Source organism: Plutella xylostella, chromosome 5 (genome assembly GCF_932276165.1).
Source record: "Plutella xylostella chromosome 5, ilPluXylo3.1, whole genome shotgun sequence".
NCBI lineage: Eukaryota > Metazoa > Arthropoda > Insecta > Lepidoptera > Plutellidae > Plutella > Plutella xylostella.
The window spans coordinates 4527719-4544937 of record NC_063985.1 but is presented as its reverse complement, the minus strand read 5'-3'; the positions used below and the strand labels follow the sequence as shown (position 1 = coordinate 4544937).

The window sequence follows — 17219 nt, the reverse complement described above, 5'->3', positions numbered from 1 at the left end:
GAATCGTCGCATTACCTATGTCCTGTTCAGCCAGAATATTATCTGTAACATCAAGCAATGCAGTAATTGTACCACGATTCTTGCGGAATCCAGACTGTAAGGATGGAAGTATATTGTTTTCCTCAATAAATTTTATAAGTTGGGTGTAGACGGCTTTCTCTACTAGTTTTGATAAAAAAGGTAGAATACTAATTGGCCTTAGATCCTTAAGTGAAGTGGGTTGGTCGACCTTAGGCAGTGGGTTAATTAGTGCTGATTTCCAGCACTTCGGAACAGACTGTTCAGTAATAGACCTATTAACGATAGCAGTAATAGCTGTTAAAGTATGTGGAAGTGTAAGCAAAATCATATCCCGGTTAATACCATCTATGCCTGTAGCATTGGATGTTATAGCAACAATATATCTGGCAATCTCAGTTTCAGAGACTGGGTTAAGCTCGAACACAGCAGTACCAAAACGGTGAGTAGTAAAAAAGTCAAGGTTGGAAACAGGAACATCGTTAGTACCAGGAATATCTAAAAAATGCTCATTAATTTTGTTTGGATCATTAAAAGAATCTGGTAAGCTGTCACTTTTAGAAGGATCGACTAAGACCTTATTCTTCAAATTTTTCCAAAGCTTTTTCGGTTCATTAATTTGGGTATTAATAAATTGATCAAAATAGGCGCGTTTTTCATTGGCTATACTAGTAACGACAAGTTTTTTTAAATCTTTATAAAGCTTTTTATGTTCATCGGATTTAGTTAGTCTAAATTTCTCATGTGCTTTGTTACGTAAGTCAATCATTAGCTTGCAAGAGTCAGTCACCCACGGGAGAGACTGACCCTCTCGAACCCTAATGGATCTAACAGGTGCATGTTTATCAAAGAGTGATGTTATTAAGATGTTAAATTGATTTACTGCCAAATCCACTGTAGAGCAACTAATTAAAGCTTCGAAGTCTAATGCAAAAAGATCTCTGTTAAAGTTTTCTAAGTTTATATGATTTATAGGTCTAAAAGTTAAGAATTTAACTGGGGGTTTAATTTTTTTTATGGCTAAAGTTACATTTATCATGGCGTGTCCCAACGACCCGGTGATATTGGTGACAGTGACATCACTAACTTTTATATTAGTACAAACAAGGTCTATAAGAGTCTCATTACCCACAGAGTAATGTGTAGGCTGAGTAACTACTTGTTTTAAATGTAGGTAATCAATAAATTGGTTAATTTTTTTAGCTTCATTAGTACTCATATCCATCATATTAACATTAAAATCACCTAGTAGGACCACTTGATCATGATTAGAAAAAGAAGTTACTGATTCTGTTAAGGCATCAATAAATACATCTAGATTTATCCACGACGGTCTATAAGCCGTACCTATAGCTATACGGTATCCTTTAACTCGCGTTGAAATCCAGTATTGTTCTACATTAACTGAAGGGTGATTTAGGTAACGCACATTAATATTATTCTTAATATAAAAACCAACACCGCCCCCGCGAGAGCGCCCCATGTGTGCGGGGCGGGGTGCATGGCGTAGCCTGTAGCCAATACTTATTATTATTAATTATTAATATAATATTAGGAGAAACAAGATTATTCTTGTTTCTCCTTATATTGATTATTTATTTAGAACAAAATATATGTACTTATACTATTTGACTTATTAAAATACAAAATTTATAATTATACAATCAACCCTCGCTTCGTCAAAAATATATATTATCATAATAATTACTATATTAAGTATGTTATAAATTTACAAATTGTGGTATTTTTCTCCTACATCCCGAAAATTACGATATTGAATGATCAAAATATCGAAAGTGAATGATCATTATAATGATTACAAACTGCATTAAACCCCATGGGATCGAAACCTAAAGATAGGTGTGACGACGAGCGTGTTAGGTGCACATTTTCGTCAAAAGCAAAGCGGAGCGCAGCGAAGCGGAGCGGAGCGTTTCCCACATAGCGGCCACAATACATGGCACCAGTCTGCGCTATGTAGGGAGACGCTCCATCAAAGTTAAAGCCAAACGAATATTATTACTTTGTATAACCTATGCCATAGCATTATTAGGCTATTCAAGATTTGGCCATACTATTATTAGGCTAAACAAGATTATGCGAAATAACTTTTTACTAAAAGAGATTTATGCCATACGATTTTCGGCGAAACGAGACTTTGACCAAACGTTACTATGCAATATGAGATTAGGCAAATAAATCTTAGGCCAAAAAAGGTAGAACCATGAAACAGGCATGGTTGAATCTCCTTTTTGATTGAATCACTAGCTCGTTCATTGAATGGCGCTATTCAATTGTATGACTAGGCTGAACGTTTATTTTTTATTTTAATTTATTTTTTATATTGATTTATCAAGCGTCACAAAACGTCCAACTAGTTAGCGGGCTTAAAATCAGTCAGTTGGTAAATTAAGTTCACATTCGTTGTACGAGTACATTTTAATATTACGATTGTATACCTACATGGTACGTGTACCTTCTTATTTTTTCTAATACCTACGTAATTGTAAACAGCGAAAGTTAATGAAAGTGAAATACTTAGGCATATCCGATACTTTATATAGCTATCGAAAGATTTCCTTTAATTAATGATTCAATTGGTGTGTCCATGCAAATGGCGGAAACTATGGGTAGGTACAGTGAGGAAGGTAGGGATTTTTCAATTACTTTCCCAAAGGCCATTTTTCCATTACTTACCTTCCATTACATTGTTACTCTGAAATCGCGAGAACAAGAGTTTTTCCAAGCGTAACCAAACTGAAATACCTATCATAATCATAATCATTTATTTATTGCAGTTATGGTGTAACACTGTTATTAAATCTATATAAGTGCATATAGGTATCCCTAACGAGCTTCAGGGCAAAGTATTATTTTTTTCAACAAGTACTTAACTAGTTTGTTAGGTAGGTACCTACTTAAAATTATAAAACATATTTTTTATGGTAATTATATCTATCTAGCTAAATAAATAGGAATGATATGAAAAAAAAAAATGTTTATTTAGCCAAAATATTTACACAGGTTATCTTAATAAATGTTATGGATATAATACAGTTATAAATTATTTGGACCAGATTAAAATAAAACTATGGTAGCTGGGGTTCTCACACTAGGCCAGGGGTCGGCAACCGGCGGCCCGCGGGCCGCATGCGGCCCGTGGACTAACTCAGTGCGGCCCGCAAGCCTGAGGTCCGTAAGAAAAAATTCCAAAGCAAAAGGCCATATTATACTAAGCCATATAGTTAAGATTCTTGAAAGCTCGCTCCCACCTGGGGGTAATAAAAATATAAAAATGTACCTAACTACTTAATTAAATTGTTGGAAAATTATTTTGCGTTTATCCGCCGCACGTGGCCGTCGGTGGCAGGCAGGCGGCTTCTTTGAGACAATAGGCGGCGGCAGTCTTTGATTAGACGCAGGTGTGCGGCGGCGAAAAATTCAAAGCGACCGGCTTTAGTTGAAATAATAGCCGCGCGTGCAGCTCTCGCCTCATTCGGTTGTGGAAATTCTCCGGAAACTCACGTCTCATCTGGTTGCTAGCTTCTCGTTTCACCATTCTTCAGCATCTCACGCACGACGTATGAGGTAAGTACTTTATAATATGCACTCGCGAATTTGTTTTATTTTATTTACTGCTTCTGTAATCTGTAATTGTTCGGTTAACATGACATGAGGTTAGTTACGAGTATGTCATGTTTTATTAGTTATGAATATGGAGTTGAATTTGCAGGTGCTAACTAAGTATAACATATAATTTTACAACGAATTTTATTTTGTTCATTATTGTTACAGGATAATTATATAAACATGGCTTCAAGGAAAAGGAAGATAGAAGAAGAAAAAAGAGTTTTTAACGAATTATGGACAGAATTATACTTTTTTATCGAGTTTAAAGGAAAACCGTTATGCCTGATTTGTCAAAAGAGTATTTCTGCAGTAAAGGAATATAACCTGAAACGATATTACGACACTGAGCACAAAGCTAAATTTGACTGTCTTGAAGGAGAAATACCTACGAAAAAGAAAAATTTCCACTTTGAAATCGTCATTACAAAGTCAACAAAACATATTTAAAGTTGTGGCAGACAACAGCGAATCGAATGTTCGTGCCAGTTACAGGGTAGCAGAGATTCTAGCAAAAAGTGGACGTCCGTTTACCGATAGTGAATTAGTAAAAGAGTGTGCCTTAGCTATCGCAGAGGAAATATGCCCAGAGCAAAAAAAATATTTGAAAATCTTTGTTTCTCTGCGAGAACTTGCACCCGACGTAACTACTGAAGACTTGGGTGCTAATTTGTGTGAACAACTCAGGGACAAGGCGCAGTCTTTTGACTGCTTCTCTTTAGCGATGGATGAAAGTACGGACGTGTCGGATACAGCACAGCTACTCATATTTGTACGCGGCATTGACGAAAACTTTACTGTTTACGAAGAGCTTGTGAAAATGTGCAGTTTAAAAGGTACGACTACACGAGAAGATTTATTTCACCATGTGGAAAAAGCTCTGAACTCATTGCAATTAAGCTGGGAAAAGTTAACAAGTGTCACTACCGATGGAGGCAAGAACATGAGCGGTCAAAACAAAGGTGTTGTTGGGAGAATCATCAGCAAAGTGAAAGATTCTGGATCTACTGTGCCATTGATTTTCCACTGTATTGTCCATCAAGAGGCATTGTGCTCCAAAGTTATATCCTGGAAAGAAAAAATGGATACTGTAACATCCACTGTTAATTATATAAGAAGAAATGGACTCACTCACCGTCAGTTCCAAAAGTTTTTGGAAGATCTGGAGGCTGATTATGGTGACGTGGTTTACTACTGTGAAGTGAGGTGGCTGAGTCGGGGTGCCGTTTTAGAACGGTTTTTTGATTTGAGAAAAGAAATTGGAAACTTCATGGAGATGAAAGGAAAGCCAGTGGAAGAGCTTACTAACAAACAGTGGATTATCGATCTTGGTTTTTTAACTGATTTGACTAAGGAACTGAACCAGCTCAACAAACGTTTGCAGGGAAAAAATAAATTGATTTGCGACATGTATTCAGATGTCAAGTCATTTGAGATGAAACTGAAACTGTTTATCAAGCATATTGATGAAAAAAAGCTTGACCATTTTCCCAATTGCAAGAAAGCCGTGGAAGAAGCTGGAAATAACTTTGTGTGGGAAAATATCACAATGAGAAACGTGTTAGCACAACTACAAACTGAGTTTGTAAATCGATTCACCGACTTTAAAAAGAGCTCCCTTAACATGGAAATATTCCAAAACCCTTTTGGAATTGATGTTAGTGAGGTACCAAGCTACTTGCAAATGAATATTGTAGATTTGCAAAGTAATAGCCAACTTAAAACTGCATTTAAAGAAAGCACAGACTTGATACAATTCTATGGAGGTTTGAGCTCTGAAAACTTCAAAGAAATGAAAAAGTTTGCTCAGCAGATAATAACTATGTTTGGTAGTACATATTTGTGTGAGCAGACTTTTTCAGTACTCAACTACCGCAAAAATAAGAATTGTTCGCGGTTAACGGATGAACATTTAGAAGCGATACTGCGCGTTTCTACTACTAAAATGAAAGCAGATGTTAAAAAACTTGCAAGTCAAATGCAGCAGCAAAAATCGCACTAGTTGTTATTTTTATGTTTAATTTATGATTATTTGTTAGTTTTAGTTATTATCTGTATAGTAATTTAATAAAGACATGACTGTATGAAGATATATGCGTTTTATTTGAAATACATGCCCGAACCTATAGATATAAAAATAAGTGCGGCCCGCACTGAAACTCTGGCTACTTAAGTGGCCCTGCTACAGCAAAAGGTTGCCGACCCCTGCACTAGGCTAAGCCTGTGCCGTGAGTAACCAGTAGGCAGACTGTAACATTTGAGAACAGGTGGCTTGTTGTCAACATTTTGTGTAAGATTAGGGTGAAAGTAGTATATTTGGTTAGCATTTAAGATACAAATCATATGGTAGAAAATTAATAGTAAGTATAAAACCAAACTAAAATAACTAAGTAAAATAAAATTTAAATGTAAGTACGAGTACCTAGTTACTAATTTCAATCGAATCTATTACTAAGCTTCTTACAAGACGGTATTAAAGACTATTGTGGTACCTAACTACTACCTACCGCTTTTTTTCTATTTCTATAACTAAGCTTACCTAAATTGGTTTTTCTTGCGGTAGTTCAATTTATGTTGTGTGTGATAGAGAGTGATAGTGGTCTTGGTACGTAGTAGGTCTCATCCTACTATGTAGGATATTTGCTTACTTGCTTGCGGTTGCGCATGTACAGCCACAACAACGAGCTAAATAATAATATACTTACCTAAGTAACTTAAAAAATATATAGTACCAACCTGCTGAAATTATAATAATCCACGTAATCATAATATCTACCACTTATATTTCACATACTAAACACCAAAGTAGCACTTTTATCAAGACATCACTGAGGTAAATTTGAAAACTTATCAAACTAAAGCCTAGTCAAGGTAACACACTTTAAGTCCGACCAATCGACCATAATTGATACCTTCAAGGAAGGCGGCCACATTTTCACTGAGTGGGATCCTCGATTGAATTACAATTTGCATAGCGGTATCCTAGACATTAGGATTCAAGGGGCGGCGCTTTGGCCTACCATCGATCATATTAATGCGTCGGCCTTGCTTTCTGCACGACACAATGAAATTGCATGTGGTGAGCTTCTAGGAAGTAGACGCGAGCACTTTTTTCCAAATTCGAATGATTAGACTCGCGAGCGAGCAATGAAAAAGTTCCACCAGCCATGCGATGGTCATGTCACTGGAACTTTTTTGGAATTTTAATTTAATTGCTCGTGAGTGTACCTACTTAAGTAACCATTTTATTTCGGTAGGACTATACCGAAACAAAATGGTTAGGTACATACTGCAATTAGGTAATGTTAGTAGGCACCTACATAAAGAAAGAAAGATGTGCGGCAAAGGTCTTCTTGTCAGCGTGTCGGTGAAAAACACCAGGGCTGGAATAAATTTTAAACGATGACCTTTCATACACCAATGTGAAAGGATTAGCAAGTACAATTAAGCCGGTAGTTGGTAAGTAGGTACCTATTCAATTCGCTACCAAAATGTATGAGAGAAAAACAACGCCATCGTTTTTTATAGCGCCGGAACGGAACCATAAAACACACACACGCACTGACGCCTTGTACTAATGTACACACGGCACCTCCAAATGGTTGGCAGGGCACACAAACGTAGTGTATGTGTGCACACTAACGTGGTCTATGTGTGCAATAAAGCAGAAATCGGTAAATTCACCAGTAACAAACCACACACACACACACAACAGCACAAACGAGTTTGCGCGTAGGCAAACGCCCTTACACCAGCTGTGACATAAAAATATCAACCGGTCGAGAAAGTCAAATAGTTATAAAATTGACTTGAAGCAAAATTTCACAACTTGTAGTTATACTCTTCGTAGCTCATTGGTAGTATGTTAGACTTATGAAACATAGGTCGTGAGTTCGAGTCCACTGATGGGTATTTTTATTTTACTTTATTTAAATTTAGCGTTAATTTAAACGCTGTTGAGTATAAAATAAATTTATTTGAAATTGACAAATGACTACAAGCTGCATAGCTGTCGACTATTTCTCTTCGCTAAAAATATATGATTCGTTCTTCATTTGAGAAGTAAAACCATTCTACCCTCATACAATATGAATAAACGAAATTAGTTTTTAGTTTTAGTGACAATTCACCTCTGCGTCTGCATAGTGATTCATTTTGTGATTTGTCAATTTATAATTAATTTATCTTCGCAGTCACTATGGAAAGTCATTTGACCATGTTCAAAAAGGCGGAGATAATTGTATTCTATGAACAAAATATTACAATTAGTGAAATCGCAAGACGTTTAACGGTAAGTAACATAGAATTGTAAATATTTTATTTGACTGTTAGAATATTTGTATTTGTATAAGCTAAGTATTTGTTTTTTTTGTTTGCAGAGGAGAACTGTTCAATTATGGGTTCACCGATACTGTCCGATACGCAGATTCGGGACAGTAGTCGTCTATACGGATGCATCACCACGCCATCGAGAAATCGTAGCTGCACATAGCGCTGATCCGTTCTGCAGCACCCGTTCTACGGCCACAACACATAATCTATCCCTACAAACCGTACGGGTTCACTTGCGTGCTGCAGGGTTGCGGTGTCGGAGGCCGACGAAGAAAATTGCTCTAACCGATCAGCATCGTCGAAACAGAGTGCGTTTTGCGACTGACTATTTTAAACTTTGATTGGTGCAACAATGTGGTGATATTTAGTGATGAAAAGTCCTTTAAGTCAGACAAGGATGGATGGTAAGATATTATGGCGAAAAAGTGGTGAAAATTATAGTTATTGGGGTTAGCTCAGTAATTTTTATTTTTCCATTTGTATAAGATTTTAGTTATTTTGTTAAATACTTATTATTATTTACAATTATGGGTAAGCCAATGTGTTAATGATGTTATTGTTACTGAGGTTGGAATAAGTTATCTTATTTCTAGCTAATTAACATGTTGATTCATATAACTAATGACTTGCCTATTTACTTTAGTAAAACAGCCAGTCCATCCTTTTCTGATGTTTATTATGATTTAAAACTGCAAATTGAAAATTTTCCTTATTAATATAAACTACAACTATGTTTTAAAACGAAAAACAACAAAAACGTAACATCCTTAATGTTTATGTTACGGCAAGAATAAATTTTGTAATTTTAACACTTAATAACTTGTTTCATTTACTTTCTGTGTTGCTTTTATTCGTATATACTACAATACTATTATTAGCCATATTAAAAAATAAACTAAATCTATAAAAAAAAACAAAAAAGGAATTTTGCAAGTTCACAGGGATTTGAACCACCATACCGATAATTGTAAGTCTTGTATCATACCAACTGAGCCATTCAATTTATTACAATGCATTGCAAAATTTTGCTTCATATCATAAAAACAATGAATCATTGTCACTGGCACAACTATATGCTTACAATATCCGTGTGTGGGTTGCCCAGAACTAAATAATTACGTCGACGTCGCTGACACACACATACACTACCTACGTTAGTGTGCCCTGCCAACCATTTAACGTTGCCGTGTGTACTCAGGCAGGCAGGTAGGCAGAGGTGCATTGCTGCACCCACTTTTCGCCAGAGTGTTATGTTAGTCCCAATGTAATAGGGGGCGGGCCTGTTGCCATTTTACGGGCACATCCAAGACCCGAGAACAAATATCTGTGTTTAAACAAATATCTGCCCCAGCCGGGAATCGAACCCGGGACCATCGGCTCAGTAGTCAGGGTCACTAACCACTACGCCATTCGGCCGTCATCAACAGACGCAGCCATGCTGGCACAAAATTCACTATATACCTACTACGAGTGGCGAGTGGCCGAGTGACAAGCGAGTGCAAGAGAGTTGTGTGAGATGGCGAGTCGCTGCGGGGCGCGGGGGCAGAAGAATGAAGCGGGGTGGTGGGTTCTCGGCCCAGTAAACAAAATGGGATTCTAGTGACTCTCTCGCCTCTCTTCTCGACCGAGTACTCGGCCGAGCACGAGCACTCGTTATGGTGTTTATTACGAACCGAGCACTCGGCCGAGGACACTGACTCGCCACTGTACTCGTTAGGTGAGGTGTAATCGATCCATCAGAGAACTAAATAACCTGCGTATCAATGCCTTGTCTTTGCGAACCTTTGGCGAATCTCACTTCGAAAAGTTCGAATATCTCGTCAATGCTACGAATATTAAAAGTTATTATTCTGAGTTTTTAAAAGTACTCCGTGGTTCTGAGATCATTTGTCAGTTGTCAAATACAGCAAGCCCTATGACGTTTGATTGACAGACGCTTATTACTTAGATAATAAAGTGAATTTTCCCGTGAAAACAATCAAATGGCAGATAAAATGATATAGATCTGACAGCAGCTGTCATACAACAAATGTCAATGTCACTTATGTTATGTTATGTCACTGTCATGTCACTCATCATTTTGCTGCGGAGCGGACGCTGCCGCTGACGCTCCTTGAAAAATATTTTACTGTATTCTTCTAGGCCAATATTCATTTTAGAAAAAGAAATACGAATAGGAATCAAATAAGATTACTAATATTTTACTTAAACAAAATATACAATACAATGGCTGTCGTGCACAATAGCAAAATTTTGGAGTTCCTAGAGCTTGTTGGTCGTCTGAAGGTAACTTCCTTATTCCGTATGTTTCTCTCCTTTTGTGACTGCATATTCCAACGTAATGATTATTATTCTATTGATATTATTACAGCATTACAAAAGGACAGGTTGGGTGTTGTGCGACATCGACGAATGTGAATCGATTGCTGGCCATATGTACAGAATGGGTATGATGACTTTTCTCCTGACTGATGAGACCAATACTACCAATTTGGATCGTTTCAAGTGCCTTCAAATAGGTGAGTAACAAATAAAATTTTAGTAGAATCCAGATTGTAAGTGCAATAAAATACAGTTAATTTTATAAACATTTATTTTTACAGCTCTGGTTCATGATTTAGCTGAGTGCATTGTGGGTGACCTGACCCCTCATTGTGGAGTGTCGCCTGAGGAAAAGCATCGAAGGGAAGACGAAGCCATGAAGCAGATCGCAGAGTTGACAGGAATCGCCGGGGACAGGATGTATCATTTATACAAGGTACAAACATACATTTTAAAACTAGAGACTTTTTATATAAATACTTTCTCCGCTCACATTGTCTTTAAGATAGTGTTTGTGATATTATTAGTGTTAGACTTATTAGGTAACCTGGTTTTGCTATTGAGCTTCATTGTCTGTACTTATTTATAAGAAAAACTGGTAAAGTGGTGATTATAGGTCATCATAATCTAAATCCCAATTTCCTTGTTCCAATGGCATCACACAGTGGCGGATTAACCTATAAGCACGACAAGCACGTGCTTGGGGCCCCGGGCCTCCACGGGCCCCCATCCTCTGCTGCTGTTTCATTATATACCTACATTTTATTCATCCACAATATGTCCGATGTAATGAGTTTGCTGTGACTAAAGGGCCTACCACACGCGTAAGTATCACTACAGTTTTGCCTGCGCAGGCGGGCTTAAACACGGAATACCGTGCGTGTGGTTGGTAAAGGGCCTACCACACGCGTAAGTATCACCACAGTTTTGCCTGCGCAGGCCGGCTTAAATACGGAATACCGTGCTTGTGGTTCGTAAAGGGCCTACCACACGCGTAAGTATCACCACAATTTTAACTGCACATGTCGGCTTGTGCTGTAGGTACATGGAATACTGTGCGAATGGGTGGTAAAACTGTGTACCGCGCTAACCTCGCCGATTTTTGGGTATAGCAGGCAACTAGACTTTTTTCTAGTGAAAAAATTCTAGTTGTTTGCAAAAATTGAAAATATACCAGTAGAAGAAATAGTTCCTCATTGGGAAACATTGTTTCCAGTTTCCACGCCGACGAATTTGACAATAAAATAATAATGTAAAAAAAACAATTGATAATGGTTTTATCAAGGACTTTGTATAATACAAAGTCCTTGGGTTTTATGAAGTCGGTTTTTTTTTTTTATTATTATTTTTAGTTTATTTGCAATAATAATTGTCAATCAAAAGTAAGATGCAAATAATACCAATAAGTCCTACTAGTCAATACGAATCATTCAAGCCTAAACACGGGGTAGTTGCTATATACCGTTGAGGAGTTCCCTTGACTGCCTTCCGTTTCCATCATCAGATCAGCTCAAGGTCACCATCATATTTTTTTGTATTAAGAACTATATTTACGTTCTAAATTTGATTAGAATCGGTTAATAGGTGCTCAAAATGGAAATTCATACCCTATTTTTACCCCTTTACCCACCCTTGGGGGTAGAATAAAGTTCTGAAAAAAATGGACCACCCCTGAGCTCAACCCAATACATCAAAAAAAGGATTTTCAAAATCGATCCATAAACGGCGGAGTACTCGGTGAACATACATAAAAAACATACAGACGAATTGAGAACCTCCTCCTTTTTTCGAAGTCGGTTAAAAATGAGGCTTGAGCGTACTTAAATGTGCCGTTTGATAGCTCGGCGTACCTGCGCAGTTGTAACTGTGGTGATACAACTTGCGCTTGTCGTAGGCTGTTATGACAAGCAAATTTTTTTATAAATGTTTTCCATCCCTTTTTATAGAAAAGTTATAGGACGTTTTAGCTATTGAACTGTTTTGTCACTCTCTGTCAAGGAACAAATTGTTCTAAATTAGGGGCCTACACAGGCTTTGTGCTTAGGGCCTCCGATGCTCTTAATCCGCCACTGGCATCACATAAGAAGGGCTGGATCAATTTCACATGTATTTCTTTTTTTGTGTTTTTTAGTATCAGGTGGAATTTTCTTATACAATATAGGAAATACACATACAATATAGGAAAATACTAGAAGTTATATCATGCAGAACTAGCAGGCAGAAACTAAATGAATATAAAATTTGTGTTCATGAAAATGTTATTCTCTATGTTTTCAGGAGTATGAAAACCAATCTTCACCGGAAGCTAATTTTGCAAAGGATTTAGATCGCTATGATATGATCCTGCAGGCATTTGAGTATGAGAAGCGTGAGAACAAACCAAACAAATTGCAAGAGTTCTTTACAGCAACGGAAGGCAAGTTTAAACACCCTTTTATTCAGGGTTTGGTCCAGGAACTTTATAGCCAAAGGGAGGAGTTTGAAAAGAAATCTCAATTAAATGGCAAAGCTTAAAACTAAGCCTAATTCGCCTATATTAATATTTGATAGTAATTTACTGCAGATATTAAGTTAATTAATGTTGAGCTGTGTTGCTCTCATACAAAGCCATAAGAATTCTTAAAAAAATGCTATTATACTATTGTTATTAATTTAAAAGCAACAAGTTCAGTTAAGTTTCTGTTATTCACAATACAATTTTACCTAGTTTTTTTAGTTGTGATTATTATCGTTTAACTAATAATAATACTCAATTGATGGTTACTCGTGTCAATAAGATAGTCAATTGATAAGCTCAAAGTGCATTTGAATGCATATCCTGTTGCTATCATAATTATTATAGTAACAGGATTATGCATTCAACTTCAGCGTTTTTTACTACCTAACTAATTGATTACAATATACTTAATCGTTCATTTTATATCTCCTTATTTGAAATTCATTTATTGGGTACCTAATAAGAATAATACGATATAAAAACATTCTGCAGATAACATAAAACATGTTTAACTTAATTTAAAACGTAATTTTCAACTGTAACAGGAATCTTCCTACTTATTTCAGTAGGAAGATTCCTAGAGAAGTATTATGTTCCTTGGTAGGTACAGTTCGCTCCAAACAACTTGATAGTTCTGAAATTGGCAGCGATTACATTTTTGTGCTTTGACTGGCTTTGACAAACCAAATAACTGTCAATCTTTGAAATAAATCAAATAATGAATACAGTGCCACAAACTTATCTGTTCCGGTGACAGCTCACGTAAATGTGTAATATTTTTCATTCTATAAGATTTTAAGTTTTCCAGTAGTGGTAATTCGCTCTTGTGGTTTCAATAAACGCATCTAATCTATATCAATATATAATGCATGAGTATATAATGAGATATGGATCAATTTAGTTCGCTCTCACCGGAACAGATAAGTTTGTCGCACTGTAGGTGGTTTGCTAGTTTGACAAGGTACAAAAGTGTATTCGCTGCCAACTTCGGAACTATCAAATTGTTTGAACCGAACTGTACCCATCTACAATAAATAGGTAAAATAAATAATACAGTAAACAAGGGATAAAGATGACACCTATACAGGTGACTCTTTTGAAACTGCACATCCGAAAGCCACTGTACTCAACACATTGTTAGCGTCACTTCAGCATGTGCGAGTTTTTACACCGTTCGAGTAGAGGCGAGTAAAAGCTAATTTGTATGGCGCCGGAGAGTGGCCACTCGCCACCTAATGGCACAATCGCTTCACTGCACCATCTCCGCGCCATACAAATTTGAGTTGATTTTCACTACTCGAACCTTGAACGCAGTAAAACCTTCACTTGGCCTTCTTTTCGGTGTAATACTGCCAAGCTGATTTATAAACTCGACTAGCTAAGTACACTAACTGATGTCATAGATTTAATATAATAATAAGAACTATTTAATATTGTAACTAGCCTATGTAAATGGGCGTCGTTCAGTATTATTACTTTGTGTCATACCATATATAGCATACAAATGAGTAAGCCTGTATTTTGATGTTCTGTAACAGTACCTTCCTACTTATAGTTCGTATATTTAACGGAGCAGTTAGGCGGCAAGTGCATCCTCTCGGTGGAGAGGACAAGGGTTCTGTGAACCAATTAAACCTTAACCTGCTGCCAATGACGCGCAAGGCTCTGTTGTCCCACTTTTGCAACTCCTCTGTTGAAATAAACCAACTTTAAGTTATGATTGAATTGTTATTGAATTATTTTTTATCCTTATGTAACATAGTTACCATAATGTGTATTTTTGTAAATTGTTTTGCGAAGAGTACATTCAGTTGCAATATTTATATTCAGGGTTTTCTTTATGACTTTCCCTCTTCTAATATTAATAAGTAGCTCTTTTCCAGAACAGGCAAGAGCGCAATAATTTGAATTGGCATACTGTTTTAATTCCTGTTAGTGTGGACATCATACACTTTTATACTTTTACTAGCTGTTTCCGCGAGCTGCCAGCCTATGTGTTAAACCAGAGTGTCAGCTAACTCCATACCAAATTTCATAACAATCGGTTCAGCTGTTTTGACGTGAAAATGTAACAAATATACTATCAAACTTTCGACTTTATAATATTAGTGGGATTATACCTTGGCGAAGTAAATTACTTACCTACATAAAATACTGCTCATATTATCGGGACGGGATTAGGCCAGTGAGATACATACGTAAACATTGATTTCGTACACAGCTATGGCCGAAGGGTAGGTATCAATTATCTCAACCATTTATATTTGAATATTAACTACTAAGTACAAATAGGTACATTTATGTTGTATATAAGTATTTAAGTATGAATGGATGTTTATCTGGGGGTACTTCTTAAGGAGTCTACACACCAAACCCGCCGACCCGCCGACACAGCCCGGCGGCTTGGTGTCGGCGACCCAAACCCGTCAACCCGCCAACATGTGTCATGGGGCTGTGTCGGTGAGTTAGTCGGCGGCAAGAAATCAGTACAACTTTTTTAGTTAGTGATTGCAGTGTGTACGAACGTGGAGTGTCGGCGGGCAACTGAGCGTGCGCGTACGCAAGTCGCCGGCCATGCCGCCGACTTGCACGCGCGGGTACGAGTCGCCGACATGATTCTTGAAACAAAGTCGCCGACACCAAGCCGCCGGGCTGTGTCGGCGGGTCGGCGGGTTTGGTGTGTAGACTCCTTTATAATACCCCTTTTTAGTTATAAAATAATTAATTGGTAGTTCACAAGTCAATTCTTGTAAAGTTTCCTTGTACTTCATTATTATTAATAAGGATTCAAGTCAAAGTATTATTATCTATGGGAAATAATTTTAAAATCTTCATATACTTACTTCTAAATTTATTGTACAAAAAATGGATATAGTTTAGTATACAAAACGTATTTCAGTCAAATCAAGATATTGTGACACAAATCTATTGGAAAATTTATATTCCTAATACCTATGTATCAGATTACGCATACTCACAACCTTGATACACACGCTTACATACATTTTGCACAATACTGACAGAAAGCCATAGCATAGTTATTGGAGGTTTATTTAGTAAGCTATTATTTGAATTTAACAATGAAACTGAAAAGAAAAATCATTTAAAAAAACTCCAAATGAAGGTTTTATATTAGGTAATCATTCTTATGAAACGCAGTCAGTTCATTTATCTTAGGGATCACTATGAGTGAACAGTTTGTTTCGCAGCCATTTCTTCTTCTTTTTTTCGTTGCTTCTCTCTCATTAGTTCAGCATCTCTGAAATATGAAATAAATATTATGATTAATTTTGAATCAATTCATTTACGAAATATATCTTATATCAAAAGAAGACAATTAGTCAATGAGTAGTTAATAACTTGGGCTATTCATTGCTTAATTGATTTGGCAATCAATATTATGAAAATATTACCTAAGTTTGCGTTCAGTAAGAGACATGCCGGTCTTCTCATTGGCATTTTTCTTTTTCGCAACCTCCTGTTGTTTTTTCTGATTCTTAGCACGAGCCAGATCTCTCTGGTTACCACCTAAAAATAAAATAAAACACCATTATTTGGAGATGAAACTTAGGATGGGTTCAATGTGTAGCCCTTTGTAATAAGACTAAGAGAAACATTACGTCGTCTACAACATTATGCCAACCTATTTAACTTATGAAGTCATCATCAGGGGTTAGGTGTTAGGTGGCAGTAGGTGGTAAGCATATTGTCAAAAATATCATTAGTAAATACCCGGATGTTTGTACCTACTATAAATAACGTAATTGACAATAGCTGTAATAAATCTCCTAACCTTAAGTGGGATAGGAGTTTTGTTGCGATAAATAGAAAACAGTAAAAATAGAAAGCACTTACGAGTCATCGTGTCAAAGGATTTCGAGGTAGATGAAGCAATAGGTTAGTGCAGAATATAAAGACCGGACGATACGCTGGTCCGGCCGAAACCTGGGTCAACGCACCGCCCTTCTTTTTACCAATTCGAGAGAAGCTTTTAACAAAAAATAAACAGTGGAAGACCACACGGCCTATCCTGATTTTCACACAAATCACAAACAATAAATAATGGCGGACAATAAATGGATGGCGGAGACGGAACCACAGACTATAAATTGGACAAAATGGTGTATCTGTGGTCGTGACAATGTACAAAAAATGTAAAAAGCAAAAAAGCGTCGCATTTTAACTCACCTCATCAAATCCAGGCGGATTGTTAGTTAAGCCCCATCCACACGCTTGCTGTTTGTCACAAACACCGGAAACAGCAAACAAAGTCCCAAACACCAACCACAATCACCCAACACAAACAGCCATCCACATGCTCGGCGAACGTTCATAACATTCCGAATCGGCAAACACGGCGGACGACGAGCTATTACTTTCGGGTTGACATATTTTTATTATATAAATTAAAGCAAGAGAAAGA

The 17219-nt window shown here is 36.9% G+C and overlaps 2 protein-coding genes across 3 annotated transcripts in view; one reads left to right on the top strand and one right to left on the bottom strand.

The window, feature by feature from the left end:
- The window catches only part of LOC119692406 (pancreatic triacylglycerol lipase), a 47334-nt gene extending 40749 nt beyond the window's left edge, over positions 1 to 6585 (bottom strand). For both annotated transcript variants that reach the window (XM_038113003.2, XM_038113004.2), the window contains exon 1: positions 6382 to 6585. In XM_038113003.2, coding sequence (XP_037968931.2) covers positions 6382 to 6412 — 31 coding nt within the window. In that variant the 5' untranslated portion in view covers positions 6413 to 6585. The remainder of the gene's footprint in view (positions 1 to 6381) is intronic.
- A 3463-nt stretch (positions 6586 to 10048) lies between these two features.
- On the top strand, positions 10049 to 13506 carry LOC105393358 (5'-deoxynucleotidase HDDC2). The gene is made up of 4 exons (XM_011565100.3): positions 10049 to 10263; positions 10349 to 10496; positions 10581 to 10735; positions 12577 to 13506. Exons 1-4 carry the CDS (start codon positions 10204 to 10206, stop codon positions 12811 to 12813), a joined length of 600 nt encoding a protein of 199 aa, XP_011563402.1. The 5' UTR covers positions 10049 to 10203; the 3' UTR covers positions 12814 to 13506.
- The last annotated feature ends 3713 nt before the right edge of the window (positions 13507 to 17219 follow it).

What these genes read in the sequence shown, in the direction of transcription:
- LOC105393358 (XM_011565100.3), top strand. Translation starts at nt 10,204, where the DNA reads ATGGCTGTCGTGCACAATAGCAAAATTTTGGAGTTCCTAGAGCTTGTT. An exon ending in TTTCAAGTGCCTTCAAATAG is followed by an intron (nt 10,497 to 10,580) that starts GTGAGTAACAAA and finishes TTATTTTTACAG; the next exon opens with CTCTGGTTCATGATTTAGCT. An exon ending in GGATGTATCATTTATACAAG is followed by an intron (nt 10,736 to 12,576) that starts GTACAAACATAC and finishes CTATGTTTTCAG; the next exon opens with GAGTATGAAAACCAATCTTC.